General features: G+C 43.2%; 1 protein-coding gene and 1 long non-coding RNA gene across 17 annotated transcripts in view; one reads left to right on the top strand and one right to left on the bottom strand.

Annotated features, from left to right (window-relative positions):
• The window catches only part of LOC105066409 (pyruvate dehydrogenase phosphatase regulatory subunit, mitochondrial), a 49,831-nt gene that overhangs the window by 21,233 nt on the left and 5,846 nt on the right, over positions 1-22,752 (top strand). For 4 of the 12 annotated variants that reach the window (XR_012509238.1, XR_012509231.1, XR_012509237.1 and 1 more), the window contains 4 exons: positions 1,078-2,391; positions 4,836-5,031; positions 5,767-5,906; positions 7,008-8,462. This is a non-coding gene — a long non-coding RNA (pyruvate dehydrogenase phosphatase regulatory subunit, mitochondrial). Of the gene's footprint in view, positions 1-1,077; positions 2,392-4,835; positions 5,032-5,766; positions 5,907-7,007; positions 8,463-11,473; positions 13,063-18,886; positions 19,014-19,452; positions 19,765-22,752 lie in introns of those variants that run through there. The other 8 variants (XR_012509233.1, XR_012509235.1, XR_012509234.1 and 5 more) reach the window with 6 other exon arrangements.
• The window catches only part of PDPR (pyruvate dehydrogenase phosphatase regulatory subunit), a 39,615-nt gene continuing 16,945 nt past the window's right edge, over positions 83-22,752 (bottom strand). For 4 of the 5 annotated variants that reach the window (XM_010951731.3, XM_010951730.3, XM_010951732.3 and 1 more), the window contains 12 exons: positions 22,393-22,510; positions 21,506-21,655; positions 19,167-19,359; positions 17,924-18,048; positions 15,945-16,100; positions 15,617-15,750; positions 14,917-15,065; positions 14,323-14,435; positions 13,193-13,287; positions 11,549-11,638; positions 5,915-6,097; positions 83-4,865 (listed from right to left, as the gene is read on the bottom strand). In XM_010951731.3, the coding sequence (XP_010950033.1) occupies positions 4,461-4,865; positions 5,915-6,097; positions 11,549-11,638; positions 13,193-13,287; positions 14,323-14,435; positions 14,917-15,065; positions 15,617-15,750; positions 15,945-16,100; positions 17,924-18,048; positions 19,167-19,359; positions 21,506-21,655; positions 22,393-22,510 (1,911 nt within the window). In that variant the 3' untranslated portion in view covers positions 83-4,460. The remainder of the gene's footprint in view (positions 4,866-5,914; positions 6,098-11,548; positions 11,639-13,192; positions 13,288-14,322; positions 14,436-14,916; positions 15,066-15,616; positions 15,751-15,944; positions 16,101-17,923; positions 18,049-19,166; positions 19,360-21,505; positions 21,656-22,392; positions 22,511-22,752) is intronic. The other variant, XR_012509230.1, reaches the window with a different exon arrangement.

Raw genomic sequence — 22,752 nt, 5'->3', positions numbered from 1 at the left:
ATGGTGTTTTGTCTCAGTGGTGGCAAATACGTGAACCTGGTTATTACAGATGTAGAACATTTCATAAATAGACATGGCAGGAGTAGTTAAAATGTCTGTTTATTCATTTACAAACTTAGTAATATGAGAAGAAAATCTGAATTGACATTTGGCTTGATAGAAACACTGCACAATGTTAATACCATATTCACAGAGGGCAGAGACGCTCGGTCACCTTCTGTGCCTGTTGTCACCAGGGCACATCGGAAAGATCTCATTTTTACCAAAGTGCTTCGAGTGTCCTCAAGACCACATGCTGACACTATACAGGGATGGAACAGGGCTGAGTTAAACTGCACATTTACAAATGCAAAAATGGGTTGTAGCACTTTACGCTAATCACAAGTGTTTTCACACATCCCAAGAGTTGACCAGAGAGTAAAGTGTTACTAACTGTGCTGCTAGAAAAGCCTTTAATGAAACAAGCTGCAGAGCTTTCTCCCCCGCACCCAGCTGTTGAAGGGACTTTTGCTCTCATCCTTCCCATCTCCACCCACCATGTGGCGTCCTGGAGTGTAAGGCACTAGAATCTGGCTTGGAGAAAAGAGGTGCTCCAAGCTCCAGTTCTTGGTGTGCAAAGGAAATTCTGGCATAGATCTGTTGAAAAGGATGTTAAAAGTATCTTCCCCACTTCTTGTAATTTCTGTCCTTGTCAGACAGAAAAATAAGGCAAGAAGAAAGTTTTGCAAAGGATAAAAATAGGTGTATCTAAATATCATGAGAATAATGGCCCATGAAGAAATGTCTGATTCTCCAAGGGTTCTGCTTAGAAGTCGAGAATCTTATACAAGGAACTCTGGTGTTTAATGGACAAATAGAAGACAAAAACATACAAAAATACTCAGTCCTCTTGAAAAATAGTGTATTTGTAGTGTCAAGGGATAGCAGGTGCCAGCCCCATAATGATAGTGAAGGAGCCTTACAACTCAGCACCTTTACGTGGAGGGCAGAGTGGTGGGGACATGGATCCCTAGCTCACTGAAGACTCAGTGCAGGATGTGGTTAATCCCTATTTCATCTACTGTTTCTTACACTCAGCTGTGCTTCTCCTGAGTCCGTGTGCCTGTAAATGACCTGTGCGAGATGAAAATTCGTTACTTGAGAGAAACTTTTCTCTACATCACGTTGACAATGCTGCTTATATCAAAGTTTGTGAGTAATGTGGCGGTGTTGGGATGGGATGTGCAGAAAGAAAATCGAAACGGTAGTTTATTCTTCAGTATTAAAGCACTGTGGACGAGACCTCTATCTTAGATACTAAAGACATCCTTGCTGGCTACTCTGGCCCAGAAGCAACGACGAGGTATAAAAAGGAACCTTGTGGCTAACGCCTGAAAGCAAACCAATGTAACTGTTCTCCCAGGACACAGGTTTGGGTCAGAATCAGGACTATAGGTCATAGAAGATTCCCTCTTTATATGTCCCAGCTTCTCAAGGGATGTTATGAAGACTCACTGAAATGCCAGCAAATGTGTCCAAAAGCCAGAGGATAAACAGAGCCAGAAAGCAAGGTGGTGAGTCGTCTTTTCAGTGAAGCAAAACCACTTTTTAGTGGTTCGATCCTGCCAGTGTGGCAGTAGGGAGGGGTTAGCATCTCAAGCGCATGCATAGGCAGGGTAAAGGAGAAAACTGAAGAGTTATTTTCCACATGTTTTAGTTACTTTCTTGGAAATAACAGCCCTGTAAAGAAGGGACACAGGTAAAACTCTTGGTCTGTATGAGGAGGTAGAATCCAGCCACACCTCCTGATGAGAATCAAATGGAAGTGACTGGGCTCTACTCCTGCAGGAATGGGAACTTCGGGGCCAAAATGAGACTGGGTTTAATCATGGGGCTAAATGGCATCTCTCGCATTTAGGGGTAGAGGGACTCCTGAGAGGAGCACTAGGATTAGCGCGGGAATTGCTCACTTCTGTCTCCTGGAGCAGGTCCTGCCTGTGCAGTGCTATGTGACAGAAACACAAATTAAAGGACATCAAGTGGGCTATCCAAGCAGGTAGGTGTTGTCCCTTTTTACTTTGAAAACTTTCTGAATTACCGCTTTCATCACAGATGGGAAATCTTCAGTGTCAATCACATGACCATGGGATTTACATATGACCTGAGTAACTAGGGGCTTATTTCAAGGGAGGAGAAGGCCCACAGGAGACTTGCAACCTTGGGTCTTCCATCTGTTTGAGGCCCTTTGTGTTTATAGGTTCAAAATGATTCTTCAATTGAATATGCTGACCAGATAGAAGACAAGACAGCACAAGCATTGATGACAGATCATTTCAGAGAGAAGAAAGTATCAACCACCTAAAATCAAAATCCAGCCACCCTTTCAACAATCCCTCGCATCTCTGAGGAGAGGTGAGTTGTCGCAGAAGGCAAACACGTGCAGTCCCACTGTCCAGGAGCTGGAAATGACACAGAAATGAGGATGTTTTGATTGTCAGCTGTGCTTGAGGCAGGAAAGAACTAGCCCCTATAATTTAGGACCAAGGTAAAGTACCAGAAGGTAAATATATTTCAGGGCACTCAATTAACGACTGGTACCCCAGAAGATTAACATCCTGCCATAGTCTTAGGAGTGTGACCCCTATTTACAGACAAGATATAATTTATGCATATAACTTACAATTTCTTTTGGATTTAATCCCAAATTTTCATTTCCAAAGATGACTTTGGAGTGGTGCAGGGTATGATACTTTTATTTCTCCACCTTCTTGGGTCAGTCAGCTCCCTGCTGGTAACACCTGCATTGGCTGGGTGCCCGTTTCCTGCTCTCTCAAGTTTCACAGCTGCCGTGCACTGCTCTGCTCTCCAGCTGGGCAGCACCTCTCCTCTCTCCTCTTTGCCCAGAAGCAGCATCTCTCAGCTAGTTATACACACATTTGCACCGAAATAGTGAAGTCCCCCAACAGCTTTCTAATCACACACTACTTTGTTAAATCAATTAAGACTTACTAAGAAGGTGGACACTAAACTCAGTGATCAAGTAGGTAAACAGGAATCCCAGAGAAGTGCCAGAGCAGGCAGACACCTGAGAATTTTAAGCTGCTCTAACAAAAGGATCTTCTGTAATGTACTTACTGACCTATTAGAATTAATGCATCCAAAATACATTAGTTAAAATCTCTAGCAGCAGTTTGCAAGGGGAAATTAAGTGTGGGGATGGATACCCATCTGTGAGATCCAAGTTTCACTCTCAGAAAACAGACACTGCTTAAAAGTGTGCAGGGCTTCTTGGTACCCCAAGTCACTTTCTATTCCAAAGAGGAGGCTGGAAAGAAAAGATGGAATGCAGACTTCGGGCTTAGGTAATGTATACTGTCCGCACTCGGAACTCCATGGACCTGCGTGGGTCATCTCGTGTGCATCTATCTGTTCCATGCAGGGGCAGCAAAACTTGGGGTCCCGGTAGTTCTCTTCAACTCAGCATGGGCACAAGGCTTAGTTATTCAACCAGGATGCTTGTCCTACCTCCCCCTCCCTGTTCTAAAGAGAGAGATAATGTACTGAGCCAGTGGGCCTCCTGTGGAAGGGATGGGAGGCTGAATTGATCGTCACGTGCACTTGGAGAAAAGGATCAAGATGGGATGACTGAACGTTTGAGTTGCTGACAGAAAAAAGCAGCACTGTTTTAATAGGAAACTCAGCATCCCCAGTGCTGTACTTTGAGGTCAGACCCTTTCAGCTACGAAAAGTAATGAAAAAGGCAACATGGTCTTTCCCTTTCAAACACTGTCTTATTTGTTTACTCAGCTAACCAAATCAAAACACCCCTCACTGTAGAGATTAGCCAGAGATGAAGAAAATTATAGGTAGGTGGCCCTGGCCCAACAGTCTGATAACTGGGTCGGGAGGGAGGCCTGGGAGGGTTAACCCCAGAAAACACCCACGTGATGCCTCTAATCAGTGAGGTAGATGGTCCTCCTCTTGCTGGAGGTATCAGGGTGCCAACCCAAGCACGATGGGATGGGAGAAAGAGCCACAGGGCTGTGTCAGACACAGTAAACCCCCCTCCCCCCAAATTAACAGCTCACTCTGGAAAAGCTTAGCCCCACGGAGATCGACTCTTACCCTGAGGCCTGCATACCATCAGCCTTTCTGGCTTCAGGACACAGCATCTGAAGTCAGACTCACCATAACCCACAGCCACGAGTGGAGTCTGCTCCTGTCCTGCTGTCAGACATGCTCCCTGTCATCACGGGAACCTCTGAGGTGGAGGGACTGGACAACCAGCCCCAGAGTGTCGGGGGAAAACTGGAAAAGGGAGGAGAAGATGCAAGGACAGGAGAGGTTGCAAAGGAAAAGTTTAAAAGCTTAAAATTATATCAAGATAAGAGGCAGGAGGCAAAGGTTAAATCAAGAAGAGGGAGGGAATCGGGGGGAGAAAAGTGCCTAAGATGATGGGGAGGTGACGAAACTGCCTTGCATTACTTCCCCTGCAAGTCACTTAGCTCCACGTCATCCTTCCGGCGTTTATGGGTGAAGAGGGATGGGACGGGGTACAGCTTAGCTTTGGCCTGGAACCGATGTCCAGCGATGTCAATCTCATATTCTCCCCGGTTGATGAAATCTGCCGTCACCACCTGCTCTTCCCCGGTGTCCTCAGAAAAATTGTGCACAAAGCCCAGGCACACATGGCGCTCCAGGGTGTAGCCATAGGCACTGCTTGTGGTCTTGCCCACGTACTGCCCATTCCGGTAAATGGGCTCCCCCCACCAAGGCCAGAGGTCCAGGTCTGTGTCGTGGTCATCCAGGATGAACATAGTGAGACGTTTATACACCCCGTTCTGCTTCTGTTGCAGCAGGGCGTCTCGCCCAATGAAATCCATCCCCTAGGAGAGAGAGAGGTGGCGCTGAGATGGCATCTACACCTGGTGTCGCTGCAAGGGACCGCACCCCCACACATACCCCTGCAAGCTCTGGGAAAGTGGTTCCTGCCATGCGGAAAACTGCATTCACTACATGGAGGGCACCTTCAGAGAACTTTTCTCAACACAGGTACATGTCATTTCTCTCTTCTATTTTATAAACACGTTTCAATCACAAGACCACACAGAGAATATTCAGGAAGAAAAGTCAATACTCAAATATTTGCCAAAATTGTTCTAGAAACAATGTTTTTATATAATTGAGCAGAAAGTCCACACATATATATCTGTATTCAATGTGTGTATTTATGTATGCACATGTACAAAAAAGAGCACGATAAAGTAAACTAATTTTCTTCTTTGTATTTTCTCCTGTTTCCCAAATTGAGCATTTTTTAACTTTTTCTGATATAAAAGTTATATGATTGCTAAGATACTCTGTTAAATGAAGACAGCAAGGTGCAGTATACCAAGCGTGTAGTACTTGCCCATCTAGGTTAAGGAAGTGGTGAGGGAAATGACACACCATCTGTTGGCCCTACCTACGTGGGAGCCTGTACAAGGACAGACTGGCAGTGGGATTGGGTAGGTTCAGAGGTAGGAAAACAGGCTTTTCACTGAACTTCCCAGTAAACTGGTATTTAAAAAAAAAAAATCATTTTCATGTGTTACTCTGAAGAGAAACAAAAAAATTAGGCAGTTGAATGTAAGGTGACTCATTTGTACATATATTCCTGGCATGTTTAATGAATCACCATAATCAACTCAGAAAAACTGCCCAGAAAGCACTCGGTCTAAAAGAGAGCAAAGTGCGCCAAGCAAGTGTTGTGTATTATGTGTCCATATTAAGTGTTTTACCCCACAGACACATTTCTTACTGCAAGGACACCCTGATTGTCATCGCTGAGCTCTCAACACTTGGACACTTCCTTTGACGCCAGCTCTCCTGGTCCTCACGCGGGCTCCCTGCTTGCAAAGCTGAGGGACAGAGTGGAGTGAGCATAGGTACGTACCTTATCTAACTTCACCCGAGACTCTCGTCCACATTCCAGGGGTGTGGTGAGGGTGTTTAAATCCTGACCCCAGAAAGCAAAAAACTTCTCAATTCGGAGACTACGAAGAGCGTAATACCCAGCATTCCGGATTCCGTATTTCTGCCCAACACCCATCACTTCGTTGTACACGTGCAGGGCGTACTAGAGGGAGAGACACAAGGTCAGTAGCAGCAGACCCTCAGAACTCAACATGGCAGGTGTCTGGCAGGGCCTGATGGCTGACACTGTCCCCTGGACAAGGGAAGTGGCTGTCCATGCTCCTCAGGAACCAAAGTGCTATAGCCCACTCTTATGCTCCACGAAAGCAGCACCCTTATCTTCTCACTTCTCTAACATGTCTAGGGTCTAATGACACAGCCGTTACTAAATAGCAACTCACAGCAGCTCTCTCACCAGTCAGTCAGTCACCTATCGCATAACCGTCTCCCCACCAGCCCCTGCACTGGCTTTGTTCTCTTGCCCCAGCTCCCCTTAGCGCTGGCCCCAGCTGTGAAACCTGTGTTACCCAGAACTCGAGATGTGCACCCACAACTCTGCTTTTCCACGTGGATTAGGGCATATCCTAGAGACCTAGAACAAGTCACAGCAGAGCCCAAGCCTGTGTCTCACAACATCCAGCCTCTTCGTTCCTGAAATGTGTGTCAGATACTTAAAGGAACAGAAAGTTTTCCAAACTGAAAGCAAATATTCAGTCTCTCTAAACATACTGATAGTCTAACGCCCAACAACAAACTGCACTGTTTACTTTAAAAATTAAAACAAAGAAAACAAGACATAGAGAAATGAGACAGACTCTTTATCATCTCACTTAAAAAAAAACAAAAAAACAACCAAAAACCCAAAATAGCAACCAAACTCATAGAAAGAGATGAGATTTGTGGTTACCAGTGGGTAAAGGGGTGAGGGTTGGAAGGTGGTGGTCAAACTTCCAGTTACAAGGTAAGTACTAGGGATGTCATGTTCAACATGATGACAACAGTTGACAATGCTGTGTGATACATATGAAAAAGTTCTGAGAGTTCTTTTCTTTTTATTATATCTGTATGAGAAGATGGCAGAGTAGTAGGTTCATGAGCTCGCCTCTCGTGACAAAAACCACAACCAACTGCTGAGCAGCCATCAAGAAAAAAGACTGGAACCTAGTAAAAAAGATCATCTTCAACTGAAAACAGAAGTTGGGAACCACAGTGGGAAGGTGGGAGGGGCGTGTTCGCGATATAATCGGGCCCTATACCCCCCAGGTGGGCGACCCACAAGCTGAAGAATAATTGGGTCACAGAGGCCCTTCCACAGGAGTGAGAGTTCTGAGCCCCACGTCAGGCTCCCCAGCCCCAGGTTCTGGCATTGGGAGGAGCAGGAGACCCCAGGACATCTGGTTTTTAAGGCCTGTGGGGCTAACTCCAGGAGCCCCACGGGACTGGGGGAGACAAAGGCTTCATTCTCCTGGGAAGCATGCATGGGATCTCACATGGGCCGGGTCCAGGGGCAGAGACAGTGATTTCATACAAACCTGGGCAGGCCTGCTTGCTCGTTTTGGAAGGTCTCTTGGGGACATAGGGGACTGCTGCGGTTCACCCAGGGAGCATAAAAGCTGATGGCAGACATTCCAGGAGTGTTTATCTACATGAGCTTTCCTGAATACTGACATCTTGATTGGATTGTTATCACCAAGACCTAGCCCCACCCAACAGTCTGTAGGCTTAAGGGCTGGAAAGCCTCAGGCCAAACCACATACTGGGTGGGAACACAGCCCCACCCATCAGCAGACTTCCTGAGCCACAAATGCCTCTAGACTTAGCCCTACCCACCAGAGGTCCAAGACCAAGCTTCACCCAGCAGTGGGCAGGCACCAGCTCCTCCTGCCTGGAAACCTGCATAAGCCTCTAGTCCAGCCCCATCCACCAGGGGCAAATACTAGAAATAAGAAAACAATCCCAAAGCCTGTGGAAGGAATCCACAAACACAGGCCAGATTCTACACTGGGACCAGCTGGACGCTGGCCCTTGGGTGACAAGAGAGGCGTGCACTGCTGGGACGCATAGGACATCTCCCACAGAGGGCCACTGCTCCAAGGTCAAGAAACGTTAAGTAACCTACCTAAAAATACAAATAGACAGACAATATGAGGCGGCAAAGGAATATCTTGCAGGCCAAGGCACAAGATACAACCCCAGAAGAAGAAATAAGTGATGAGGAGATAGACAGTTTATCTGAGAAAGAGTTTAAAATAACGATGGCAAAGACATTCAGAGAACTTGAGGAGCAGAGATGGACAGAGCGAAGTTTTTAGCAGAGTTGGAAAATACAAAGAATACCCAAATAGAGGTGAAGAATAAAGTTACTGAAATTATTGTATCTATATGAGATGATGGATGCTAACTAAACTTACTGTGGTAATCATTTCACAGTCTATGTACTTCAGTCCATTATGCTGTTCCTTAATCTTATATACAATGACGTATGTAAATTGTATCTCAGTAAAACTGAGAAAAAACAAAACCAAAAATCAGCTTCACTGGTGTTTCAGTTCTTTATCCTGGCAATGTATTTTGCTCCATAAACCAGCAGAACAGGCAATCAACTTGCCAGACCACGGTGGTCAAGATGACTTTAGATGTGGAGAAGGGAATCCATGCTGCTGGGTACAAGACACAGCCTGTGGCATGTGTGTGAGGGAAAGACTGGAAATTGCATAGGTGGGTGGAGACCAATGGAGACTGACAGGGAAAAGAGTAAGAAAGCACCAGCAGCTCGGGTGGGTTCCATGTCTCAAGCTGAATACTCCATTCTTGAGTTAAGAGGGAGACAGAAGAGGAAAGATTTTGGGGGGAGGGTACAGTTCAGTGGTAGTGTGTACCGAGCAAGCATGAGGTCCTGGGTTCAATCCCCAGTACCTCCATTAAAAAGAAATCAGAAGATAACTTAGTTAATATAGACCTAATTACCTCCCCCTCCAAAAACAAAACAAGCAAAAAAGAGGAAAGATTTAAAGCAGTGACTGACTAGTCTTGGGCTAGATAAAAACAGCAAAGGGAAAAGTGGGTCCCCACCATTTACTCATTTTGTTACTAAATGCCAGGGAGTTAGCAAAACAATCTGCCGTCAGCCACCATGTTTTGGGAGACATCTCACAGAAACAAGTACAAGGTTCCTGAGGACAAAAGCCAGCTTAAAAAGAACTCAAGCATACACATTACCTCTTGGACTCATGGAAAACAAGAATGAGATCAGCCCAGGAAAACCAGGTAGAAAACACACCTTCTCCATCACCATAGGTTTGGCTGATTAATGATCCCGGTACTGGGTGGTAACACCTGAATGACCATATGGCACTAAACAATCCATCCCTTGTCTGTACAGGCAAAACATATCAGCTACATGTGTATTAACTCTTTTCAAATAATAATTCCTTCAACTTAACACTGCTATAATATCTCTTGAGTGTGGAAAAGCAGATGAAATTTCATGGGCTGATAATGATAAACCCATGCTTCATTGAATAATCAGAAGGGAACCTAAAACCACGAGTAATATGACTAATGTTAAGAACAGGATGAGGATTCTGAACATCACTGCTGCTTGTCACAACTGAACAAGAGAAAGAAAACTAGGAATAAAAATTGTTAAGAAGAAAAGTATTTTAAAATGTTCTGCTTCATGAATGTGTAAGTATAGTATAAAGATTTATTTCATCCCATTTATACCTCTCCTTTAAAATAAACCATAGTTTACAATTGGTAGATCTGTCTATATATAAATATATATTAAAGTAAAAGATATATATCTAAAAATCACCTTAAGAATTGTTAAGATGACAAACTATCACTATTTGTATATTATAAGAATGAACCCTGGAAATTCCAGAGAATCAAAAAACAAGTATAAACAAAAAGATAGTTTAGGAAGGAAATACATTAAAGCATTAATAGATAGACAAAAATAGCTTTTTAAAGTCATAATCAACTTAGAAGATACCAGAATAAAGATACCCTTCCCATTCACAATAGCAGCACTACCAAAATATTATTCATATAAATTTAAGAATGTGTAACATCTACATGAAGAAAACTTCATGAAGGTCACCAAAAAAACTCCAAATAAAAAAAGGCAGACTGGTGCTAAGATTGAACACATGTAAGAATGTCAGTTCTCCCCAATTTACAAAAGTAACAATCCAAAAAATTTAGGGTGTTTTTGTTTTAACTAGATGATTATACAAGTTTACAAGGGAAAATAAGGAAATAGAAATTGTTCTTCAGAGTTTTCCAATAAGGGAAGATAAGCATTACTAAATACTAAGCCCACAAATAGCAATACCATGAACTAAAAAAAGCATCAGAAGAAAAGTGGAAAAATTTTATAACCCTGGAATGGGGAAGCCCTTTCTATGTATCAAACTCTAGAAGCCACCAGAAAAAAAGATTAATCAATTCACCTACATTGAAAAGTAAAATCTGCAAACATTTTCCATAATAAAAAGTAAAAATTTAAAAACCCTTCTGCATGGCAAAAAATCACACCAAATCATGACAAATGATATACTGGGGAAAAAAATTAGAACAAGCAAGGACTTTGATTCAGAGAATGCCTAGAAATTGGGAAAAATACCAATACTTCAGTACAAAAATGGACAAAGGATATGGCCAGAACATTCATGCAACATTTAGTAAGCATTTACTAAGCTCCAAGTACTTCTCTAAGTACTGGGGATACAGAAGTTAAAACAGACAAAAGTCCCTGCCTTCAGGGAACCTACACTTAAACGGGTTATCTTGATAAACAAAATAAAGAAAACATGTATTTTATGAGACATGCACCACGGAGAAAAAACAGGGAAGGGGGAACTGTAACTTGAAATAACATCTTGTCAAGACGGTGAGGTGTGGGCAGACATGTGTGGGCCCTGCAGACGGGCTTTTACTGGGAGTGAGATGAGTTTTGAAGAGTAGCTCGATCTCACTCATCAGGGAAATTAAAATTGCACTGCCCAACTATTTTGCACCCATCAGCCCAAAGTTTGACAACTCTGTGTAGTTTGTACAGCAATAAGGAAAGACATTCTTGTACCCTGCAGAATTTTTTATAATAGCAAAGAACTAGAAACACCATACATGTCTGCCAGTACTGCACTGGTAAAATATGATTCAACTATATAATGGAATGCTATATATCACGTTCATTAAAAAATACAGAAAAAAAGAAAAAGGAAGCTCTTTCTCTTTAGGTATGGGCAGGGAAAGATCTCTAAGATAAACTGCTGAGTAAAAAAATCAAGATGAAGAACAGCAGCAGGCTTCCATTTGTGTTTCTAAAAAGGGGGTTAAGAGTATGTCTGAACTTGCTTCCATATGCACAAAAATCTCTGACATGACATAAACTAACAATTATACCACTGGTGGTGGTTGATGGGAACTGGTCAGGTGGCACTGAATACTTATAGATTTTTATTTTTAAACCTTGTAAATGTATTACCTATACAAAAGCTTAGCTAAAAATGTTACGATCTCTTTAATGCAGCCTACCTCAATGACCAAGGCCCAGCCAGACATGGCGCTGTACCCCTGCCAGGACCCTTCCTCCCGTGGTTCTCACCTCTATGGGGATATAAAGCATAAATCCTGGCTCTCCTGTGTGAGTCATGCTCATCACCCGGATCCCATTTGCATAGCCCACGCTCATCTCCTGTGGAAACAAAGGGAGAAGGTCATTGTGGAAACTCCTCAGGGGAGGTGGGCCCCTCCACATATGTTAGAGGAATGAATGCCTGAGGTAAACCCCTCTCATTAGCTCTGCACCCTGTTTCACCCTAAAGGAAACAGATGTGAATGAAAGAACTTCAAGTCAGTCTGTTTCATCAGAAATGTTGGGTGTTGGGGTCATCAGAAATGGAGCACAGCCCTTCCAATGTCTCTTCTCTTCTTATGAACAGCCCCAGTTCAGGAGTGCCAGCCAAGCTGCTGGTGGGAAGTGGAGGCAAAGTCTGTCACAAGCACAAAATAGTTCTTTTTGCAAAGTCCTGCTAAAGTTTTCTTTTAGTCAGGGGCACTGGAAGCAGTGAAGACCAGGCAAATATCTTCTCTGGTGGACTTGGCAGACAAGTCATTGGGTGCCTGCCCCACAGAAGATGCCTGATGTCATGCAACACAGTTCACCTGCTAACCTAGGGGCAGAGACTGGGTTTCTAATGTTCAAACTTGTTTCCAGCAGCTCAGTTATTGAACAGGGGCCTCTGACTCAATCACTGCTCCTATAATGGGAAGTGGTAAGTCCCAGAAGGCCCTTAAGCAAACTATTTCTATGGGGAGCCGACACAGCGTGGTATTGTTGTAGGCACGTGTGTGGGTCACTTCTTCAAGCAGCAAAGAAAGTGCTGTGACAGGGTCTGCTGTCAGCTCTAAGAGTTTTCTGTTGCCTTCACTGTGCCATGGAGAAGAAGGAAAGCTGTAAAGTCACTTAGGAGGTGGATCCCAACTTTGGCTTGAACTTCAAAGAGCCTCCCACTGGTAACCATCCCGAAGCTGCTTGTTACAGGTTGCCAAAACATCTGTCTGCTTGGACCTCTCTAATCAGCCACTTCCTTGAGAGTATTCAGTTATCATTTCTTCTTTTCAATTTGTTTCACTGAGATCTACTTGCCAAGTACAAGAAAGAAAATTATGTAAACTGTTCAGGGATTCAACTAAACCATTTCTAAACTCAAGATGCCACATACTCAGAAGTTACTCTGTGCGGAAAAGAAGAGACACTGCATGGAGGGAAGGGACTGGACCTTGACTGGCATTTTTTGGCATCAGTGTCCTAATACTGTAACTTAAAAATTTAAACCACTGCTATAGAAAGCAATAAATATAGAATTGATATTCAGAGAAGTTAAGTCCACTTCAAAGATACCTTTTTAAAAAAAGTTTTTTAAATTATTTTTTTGCTGGGGGGAGGTAATCAGGTTTATTTATTTTTAATGGAGGTACTGGGGATTGAACCCTTGAACTCATGCACACTAGGCATGCTCTCTACCACTGAGCTATACCCTCTCCCATTAAGATACCTTAATGTTTGTTAAGTAAGGAGGCCATAAAGATTGAAAAATAAATGGATTTATTCAGTCATTTTGTTTGCTTAATAAAAGTCAGAACACGCTTTGTGGGTGTTAATGCCATAGTCAGAACATGTAATTGCCATCTCTATAAAAGAAATATTCCCTGCCCATTTAAACACTAGAACTTTACGAGTACCCACCTTGCAAAACAGACTTGGGAAGTGGTCTGGAGTCATAGGTGCATAGGACAACTCGGATAGCACATCCACAGCTCGAGGACCAATCAGATTGAGGGCTAAATAGAAAAGAACAAGAGATGTCTGACCGCTCTAGGTGAACAGCTGAACCAGTGGGAAAGGTCTGTTCTGGACTTGCTTGTGTCCCTTTGCTTAGGCAGTCCTAGGATGGACCCTGATTCTGGCAAATACACTTCAGACAGGCTACATGTAGCTACTGACTGCTGGCATAAGAGCCTAGCTAGTGTGTTTCCTCTTCCTGGGGACACAGGAAGACAAAACTCCACAGCCTCCTATGCAGCTACGTTGGGATCATGAGGCCAGAGCTGGCCATAAACCTGCACAAAGCCCGTTCCCCTCCCTTCCCAGTGTGCCTATATGATGGAAAAAGCCCCAAACCCAAACCAGTACCAGGAGAGCCCTGAGAGCTGCCTACCCAACCTGGATTGTCACATCTGGGAGAGCAGCTGGGCCAATTACACATCAACCACTCTCAAATGAACTAAAAAACAAGCCTTGTTTCAATAAGTGTCTATAGTCTTCCAATCTGGTAGCAAGAAGGTAATTATATTTGCTACCATGATGAACTAGGCTGAGGACCTGGTGGAGGTGAGGGGAAGGAGTCTGATTAGTGGGAGGAGGGAGGGTTAAACCTGGAATGGGATGGCAGAAGAGGAGGGGCCGCTCCCTGCTAGGACTGCTTAGGAAGAGAGAATCAGGAAATTTAAGTTATCCTTAAAAATTATTTACTCATTAAAGAAAAAACTAAGGGGAAATTTTAAAGAAAATAATATGCAGGTAATATAAAAATACTTTAAAAGTGAGTTATTCATTCAACAAATATTTGCACTCCTACATGCTGTAGGGGACAGCAATGAATAAACCACAAACTGAAGCACTAACTCATTCCACGCTTCACTTATAAAAACGTGGGGAAGCATCAGAGATCAATTCTATCACCAGAAGCCTCTCCCAGGCTTCTAACACTCATTTTTGAATGTCAGATATAAAGAAGGCAAATGGAGAAGATAAATCTGGGTCAACTTGGACCAGCTGGCCTTTTCTCGCTAGCTGACCCCAGAGGGCTGCCTTACCGGTATATTTCCAGGTGACGTCCTCCAGAATCAGGTTGCTGTCTTCCGGCATGTATTTCTTAAGCCAGGCCCAACAGTGGACCTGCTGGTCAGTTGGAGAAATCATGAAGAAACTGAAAGTGAGACCCAAAAGTAATCAAAACCAGGCAGCAGAAAAATGATCAGGAAGCACTAAGTTCTCAGCTAGTTTCAGGGCAATGAGTAGAATCCTAGCAAAGGATCTCTTACCTTTTAGGGAAGGTCAACAGCATATACTTTGAGGATGTATCACATAATAATAAAACAGAAGATTCTAGCTTCCTGTTAGTCCCAAGAAATTCTACAGATCTACGTGAGATAAGGCATCTTCCCCCAGGAGGGTAACTAAGTTTTTCCACACTGAGTTTTACATAATCTGGTGGGTTTCTTTTTTTTTTCTTCTTGTGATTTTGAGTGTGCTGGGCTACTGATGAACTGGCCATGAGTTAATGGCATTTTTTTTCCCCTTCAGTGTAATTAGTTTCCTGGAAACTCGCGGAGTGCTGGCGCTGCCCCAGCTGCGAGGGTGGAGTGCGGAGGGAGCAGCGCGCGGAGAGAGCAGCGCGCATGGCTCACCTGCGCTTGCTCAGTCGAGCTATGCTGCAGTCGTTCTCGTACCCGCCGCCCTGGTTGAGCATGCCCGTATGCACGATGTGGCCCACGGGCACATCCAGGTCATTGGAGAAGAGGTACTGTAGGACTTCCAGTGCCTGATCCCCAGTGGACTGCAGGGTTAGGGAATGAAGCAGGGAGAACGAATGTAAGAACCTCTGGCTCCATAACTCAGCCTGACCACTGCGTAAGGCCATTTGCTGAGAAAATGCAATTAGCTGGTACGATAATATTTGCAGATTTACTCTGCTGCAAGAAGCTCTAGAGAAAGCTAGCTATTGATTCTAATGATAAATGGGCCTCTGCAAGCAGATAAAAACCCCAGAAACAAAGCTAAAAATTTGGAAAAATGTTATAATGAAGGTGAAACACTAAAATATACAAGAGTTCTTACAGAATCAGTTTTGAAGAGATGGATGAAAAATGAGAGGCATTCAATAAATATGCAATTTCCAAATCTGTTGTTTTGGTTCCCAAATACTTTTTTTTTAAACTTTTTTTTTAATTGAGTTATCATCATTTTACAATGTTGTGTCAAATTCCAGTGTAGAGCACAACTTTTCAGTTACACATGAACATACATATATTCATTGTCACTTTTTTTTTTTCACTGTGAGCTACCACAAGATCTTCCCTGTGCTATACAGTATAACCAAATACTTACTGTTATTTCAAATTTTGTGAAAGAGGACATGTCAATGACACACACGGCCTCCTTACAACACTTGACTTCAGATTCCACAATCTCAAACCAGTCTGGCTTATAGAAAGTCTTGCTCTGCTCCAACGCCAGGAGGTCTGCAGGACAGAAAAAAACGAAAGGAAGACAGAAAAGGAGGGGATTTATACTGGGGTGTCTCCTTGCATAGTACAATATAGTAGGTTTTTATTATTTATTCTCCCAGGAACACAGTCTACCTATATACAGTTAAGAACAACTTTTATTATTCTCAGGACCAAAACAAAACAAAAATGAGAATGTGCCTTCTTACCCTTGTCTGGTGGCACAAAGTACTTTGGCCTCTCAAATCCATGTTTCTCCATCCACCTGGCTCCTTGTGCATCCAGCCGGTCATAGAGAGGAGACGTGCGTAGCTGCCTCCCGGTCTGGAAGTCCCAACGGGGAACCTTCAGGTCATACAGCAGAGCTAGAAGATAAGAGCAGTCTCTGAAAGCACAGAGCTGAGCACCCAATATCCACAAGACTCTGCTCCTATTCAAAACAGCATGCTTTCCAGGCTGCTGTGGCCTAATTTGCCAAACAGTACCATAAAGTAGGCATGCTCTAGAAGAAAGGATCACACTGCAAGAGCTGGCATTGCTCCTCCATAGAGTTATACAGCTGTGAGTCATTAACGACCCTAGGTCTTGGTTCATAATTACTGTTCCAAATTAGTAGGCAGAAAACAGTGGGAGAAATGTCACGGTTCTAAACCTTGCTGAGCTCCCAGCAGAGACGAAGGTTATATATCTATGTGGGACACAGGTCGTTACAAAATGTGAAAAAATGGCACTTGATTCCTTCCAGTGCCTGTGTGGTTGGAGCCTCAGACCTGTTACACATGTTTCCTAATATTTAACCATTTCTGAAGTGAAAGGGCACACAGCCTACCTTGACGTGGTGGCTCTGAAATCTGACAGGTTATGCAGTACTGTCCCAGTGACATTATTCACATAAAGCTAGGGTCAGAATTCCTTTCTCCTACTGTCCAATCTGCAATAGCAGAAAGTGAAGATATCCAGAAAGACTATGATCTCTAGTCCCTTCCAGAGAGAACACCCGACTTCACACCATGCCAAACAAGAGGCATGTCTGTGTGGGGCGAGGCTGGGAGACGAAGGCAGGCATGTTGGAGTCCTTGTACTGTCACACCCCACTCTGAGGCTTTAGGTTCTATTCTCCCCTTCCTCATTTTCTACCATGCCTGCAACTTCCATATTTTGAGAATCTGAGGAGGCCACCAAAAGTGCCATATCATCAAGAAGCAGCTCAAGCTCAATTGCTATTTGCACAGGTTCCAAAGTAACTACAGATGGAGAAACCTAGACTTGTAATAGTTCAACACTGTAACCAAAATATTTGCTAAAAATAAGGAACCGTAGCAATTACATATATTGCTACCAGGTCCTTTAACTCCCATGAATGTGAATTCTCTGCTAGAGGCCAAAAGTGAGCACACAGGTGTGAAAGGTCATCCAGAGGCCTCACTACGAATGGAACTTCCAGCTACTAAACCAACAGTCCATCCTTAAACAAGAATGGTGGTCACCGCCAATGTAGAAACTTGTCCTGAGCATAAATATGCCCAAAATATTTAGATATGTTTTGGCAAGTCTGAGAATAGTTCTTCAGTACAGGAAAATGAAATCACAATCTGATTTGGTTCAGTTCTTGAGGGCTCATTAGAAAATAAAGCCAAGACAAGATAGACTAAGAAGTTAAAGGAATCCAGTCCTTCAAAGTCAGAGGGAAGCAAAAACAAGGAGAAAGAGAGTAGGGATGATTTGTATTTACATGTGAAGCAGTTTCCTATCTTGCTAGCATATGACGGGTCAATGACGGAAGTCACTTGAAGAATCCTGAAGCTTTGAGACTAACTTGGCAAATTCCCTGCCTTGGAAAGGAACATGATCCCAAACACCAAGTAGGGAGTGAGAGCATTCACTCTGACACAGCAGAGCAGATGGGAGGCAAAGGTGGGCATATACAAGCTGCAGTAAGGACGTGGCAGTAACTGCCACCTGTATGTCCAGCTCCTCTTTCCTGGTCCGCAAGGTAAATAAGGTACAATACACTAAAGAAATGTTCCATATCAACCATGTGGGCATAATGCCCACAACACTGGCCTGAAACCACTAAACATCAGAAGCCCAACTTAAAGCAATTACTAAAGAACTGAGGCAGCATTTGGTCCTGTGGGTGACAGAATAGGCCTGCAGTGAGGTGCGGCGGGCACAAAGCTTCACTTACGCATGACTTCCATGACCCGGTGGCGCAGAAAGGTGCGGCTGCTCTGGAGGGCTCCAAAACGCTTCAAGTCCAGTTCCCAGATGTTTTCTGAGGGATAGCCATGCACCATCCATTCAGCGAGGTACCTGTGTGGATGGGGGGAGTTGCTGGGCCTCTCAGCACCGTGACTCACTCAGTGCTGTGCTAGGAATCAAGCACCAACAGAACCAAAAGACCAGATCTTGTCACAGACTAGGTGAGCAATTCTGTGTAATTTCCTCAACTTCTGGGAGAAACAAATTGGACTCATTTATTGCTCTTGCAAGACCACTGTGGAGACTTCAGCTCTAATGATAAGATTCCCTAGAAAGTATTTAAGAGATAAGCCACAACTCTGCAGAAACAAAACTAAAATATACATACAAATGTACTCTAATTTACACAGCCAATGGGCTTTTTTCTATAGTCGCTTCAGGAGGTTACACGGTTATGTGGCTGTATCTCCTTTGCTCCAGACGTTTTTGGTAACTTCTATTCTGTAACTGTTTTCAGAACAATTCTACAAAAAAATACTTGTTCATTATAATTTCAAAAAATTTTTAAATTGTGGTAAAATATACGCAGCATAAAAATTTTCCATCTTTATTATTTTCAAATGTACAGTTCAGTGGTATAAATACTTTCACATTGTCTATAACCATCAACACAAACCATCTTCAAAATTCTTTTCACCTTCCAAAACCAAAATTCTGTATTCATTAAGCAGTACTCCCATCCTCCCTGGCCTAGTCCCTGGCAACAACCATTCTACATCAGTCTCTATGAATTGGACTATTCTAAGGATTCATATAAGGGGATGTTACACAGTATTTGTCCTTTCAACACTGTCTTAATTTTTATTACTACCAAATTTTAAAATAAAACCATCTATAATCAGCATAATCTTCTATCTCATTCATCACAACTGGTTGTTTCCAAACTCAGATATACAAAGGACCAACATTTGTTACGACTGAAGTAGTACAGAAGAACATCCCACAGGCTCCGAGGCTAACTCCAAAAGAGGACTTCCACCAGCGTTTTGTACAGTGACGTTTCTGGGCCTCCCATGGTGAGTACTTTGAAGGGGATACGACTGTCAATTACTTGTGTCTTCCTCTCAGTATGCGCATACTGGATTAAGTACATTACAGGCCATACTGACAAGGAGTAGCTCCAGAAAGGAAGAAGCCCAGCAAGCTGAGTCTGAGTGAGAAGGACTTACTTTCCGGCTCCCCCGCCAAACGAAAGGCCAGCAGAGTTCATTCCCGCCAGGACAAAGTAGCCCTGCACTGAAGGAGACTCTCCCATGATGCACCTCATGTCCGGGGTGAAGGTCTCAGGGCAGTTCACCAACTTCACGATCTCCAGAGCCTCCAGTTCTGGCATCCGACGCAGGAGGGAACTCAGCAGGGGCTCTGAGAAACAACAGCAAACCAAAACAGAGTCCCCAGCTTTAGGGAAGTCCCAAACGTTCCACCGCTTACGCTTCTCTACCTCCCTCCTTTTAGAAAATTCTCTTGGAGAGCTTTCCTGAGAAGAGCCAGCTTGGCCATTTATCAGAAGCAGAAACCGTGGTGGAATCGTGGGGCGTACCTACAAAGTGATCGACATAAACACAGATGGAGAGGAAAGAAAGATACTCTCTAGAGAGGAAAGGAGCTGAGGGAGAGCAGATGCCACCCGTGCCTAAAGAGGACAATCTCAAAGGGATCAGAACTCGAGGGAAAGCCCTTAAATGGCCCCCAAAGAGATCTGCAATAAAAGACAATGTCACCTAAGTTGGAACAGCAGCAAAAGACAGAGCCTCGGCCTGTTTTAAGGTAAGTCCACAGTCAGGGAATAAGCCAGTGGGACAGTGGTAACAGATGACACACCAGGCTGAAGCAGGCTGGTGGGTACATGGGGGTTTATACTGTTCTCCCCACTTTTAAAAGTTTGAAATTTCCCCAAAATTAAGTTCTAAAGGGAAGGAGGGACACTCTTCATTCTAGTCCCTTTCATAGCTTTTGAATTTGGGACCATGTGACTATATGACCTATTCAATAAATTAAAATTATTTTAAAATTGAGTAGAAGAACGTATTAACGAAACAATTCTGCTTTTTAAAATTCTCTTCAATTTTATACGAAGTCCTATCAAAAGAAGGTTTCCTCCTAGCCTAAAATTTCAGCAGTGATGTTAGGTAAGTAAGAGAAGCCAAAAATCATTTAACCGAGATCCAAGATTTTTAGTTCCCTGAGGCTGTTCACCAGTAACTGCATCCTTAGACCAGACAAACTCTGTAGACTGCCCTCTGTAACCACCGAATGGTGTTGTTACAAAAATCAAATAAGGAACTACGGAGGCATACCTCGGTTCAGTTCTAGACCACCTCAGTAAAGCGAATGTTGCAATATAGCGAGTCACTGAATTTTCTGGTTTCCCACTGGATATAATATGTAAATATTATGTTTACACTCTACTGTAGTGTATTTTTTAATGTGTGTGTGACAGCATTATGCCTAAAAAAGCAATGCACATACCTTAAAAACAAATTTAAAATAAAATTAAATACTTTACTGCTACACTAATTTGAAAAGATTCATGCACCCCAATGCCCCAATGTTCATAGATGCATTATTACAATAGCCAAGATGTGCAAGCAACTAAATGTCCATAGACAGATGGGTAAAATAAACGTGGTTTTTTATATATATATATATAATGGAATACTACTCAGCTGTAAGAAAAAAATGAAATTTTGCCATTTGCAACATGGATGGACTTGGACGGTATTATGCTTGCTTAGTGAAATGAGTCAGAGAAAGACAAATACTGTATGTTATCACTTATATGTGGAATCTAAAAAAGAAAATGAACTAGTGAATTAAATAAAAGAGAGAGAAAGAAAGAAGCAGACTCACAGAATCAGAGGATAAACCAGCACTTACCAGTGGGGAGAAGGAAGGAAGAGGGGGCAGGAGAGAGGCAGGAGATCAAGAGGAACAACTACCATGTACAAGATAAACAAGCTACAGACCTACATTGTACAGGACAGAGAATAGAGCCAATATTTTATAATAACTGAAAATGGACTATAACTTAAAAATTATGAGTCATTATGTTGTACACCTGAAACTTATACAATATTGTACCTTAACTAGATCTCAGAAAAACTTTTTAAAAAGTCAACTCATTCAGACTTCAGTGCATTATTAAAACTTCTAAAAAAAAAAGTTAAAAAAAAAAAAATTGCTAAAATGTGCTAACCATGATCTGAGCCTTCAGCAAATCTTTTTTTTTGCAATAGTAACAACAAAGATCACCGATCATAGATTGTAACAAATATAATAATAATAAAAAAGCCACAATTACCAAAATGTGAGAGACACAAAGGGAGTAAATGGAAAATGGCACCAACAAGCTTGCTCAACACAGAGTTGCCACAAACCTTCAATTTATTCAAGACGCAGTATCTGCGAAGAACAATAAAACGAGGTGTGCCTGCATTCCTGAAAACGCTTTAAAATATAAGGTCTTAGACAAATATATGGCATTCGTGTTACAACCTAGTTCACATACCAAAGTGATCCCAGTCTTCCTGTAGATTCTGAATCTCCAGCTGGTTCTTGCCCTCAGTGAAAATTGGTTTCGGGTTCTTCTCAAAGCCCCCAGACAAGATGCCACCCTGCCAGTTCCGAATATAAATTCTTCCGTCAGCGTCCACAATAGCTGAGGAAGAGAAATGACAAGGGGGTGGGGAGTAGGAGAGAAGAAACAGGGTTTAGGGCCCAGCCAGCATTCCAGATGGACAGAAAAAGAAGCACAACAAAAACACCAATTATAGGCTTTATTAGCCACACAGCATCCAGTGAACACTGGCTCTCATCAGCTTGAAAATACCTTTCCCGGTCATGGGGGAGGATCCTCCCTCTCAGATTTACAGTGGAGACTTTCTCAGACTATGCCTAACCAGATCAGTTACCTAGAAGCTTTAACTAGGCCTCACAACCAACCAAACTACGTAACTGCCACTGTGCCACGTGAAAGCCTAACAGAAAGGGGGCTGCAGAGCCCACTCTAGGGACGAAGACCTCAAAGTGACATCAAACCCTCCCACGGCGCCGGGAGTCACTGAACAGCCCGAGTTTATAGCTCACCTATGACATCTCCACTATGTACAGCATTGAGACAAAAACTCTAGGTTACATTCCAAACATTCTCAATTTGGAATTACAGTTAACTTGCCAAAAAACAAACAAAATTGCTGAAGTGGGATGGCCAGAGTGGGCACTTTCATAAGGAGTCAGTTATTACAGGGAAGTTAGAATTGGGTCCCCCGCCCTGTAACATGCTCCAGAAAAGACAAGACTCTTTGGGCACAGTCTGTCCTTAGCAGAAAGCCTTCCTCTGCAGAGGACAGAACGGTGGCAAGGAAACAAGATTAAAAACAAAGTGCGAGTCCTCACTTGGTGCGTTGCTCTGCAGGGGGGTCTCCAGGGGGCGAGTCAGAAGGTAGAAGTGCTCGCAGGCATGTAACGGGATACTGACCGGCTCCTCGTTGGACAGACCCAGCTCGTATGCCCACTACAAACGGACAGATTGATTTGTGGGTGGAAGAGGAACAGAGAGACAAGTGAGCAAGTTCAGCCGCTTGAGAAGAGTTTAATTTCAAGCAGCTAATGGGCACTCTCGCTACCATGTCAGCTGTGGGAAGCCAAGCTCCCGCCTGCTGTAGTTCAATTATCGGATGGGGAGCAACACTATACCCTTTAAAGCACAAAATTTACTCTTAGCTCAAAGGAAGACCGATTTACCAGCTGTAAAAG

This window comes from Camelus bactrianus, chromosome 9 (genome assembly GCF_048773025.1).
Source record: "Camelus bactrianus isolate YW-2024 breed Bactrian camel chromosome 9, ASM4877302v1, whole genome shotgun sequence".
In the NCBI taxonomy this organism is placed as follows: Eukaryota; Metazoa; Chordata; class Mammalia; order Artiodactyla; family Camelidae; genus Camelus; species Camelus bactrianus.
Note: the sequence above shows the minus strand (reverse complement) of the source record. Positions and strands in the feature narration are given on the sequence as shown.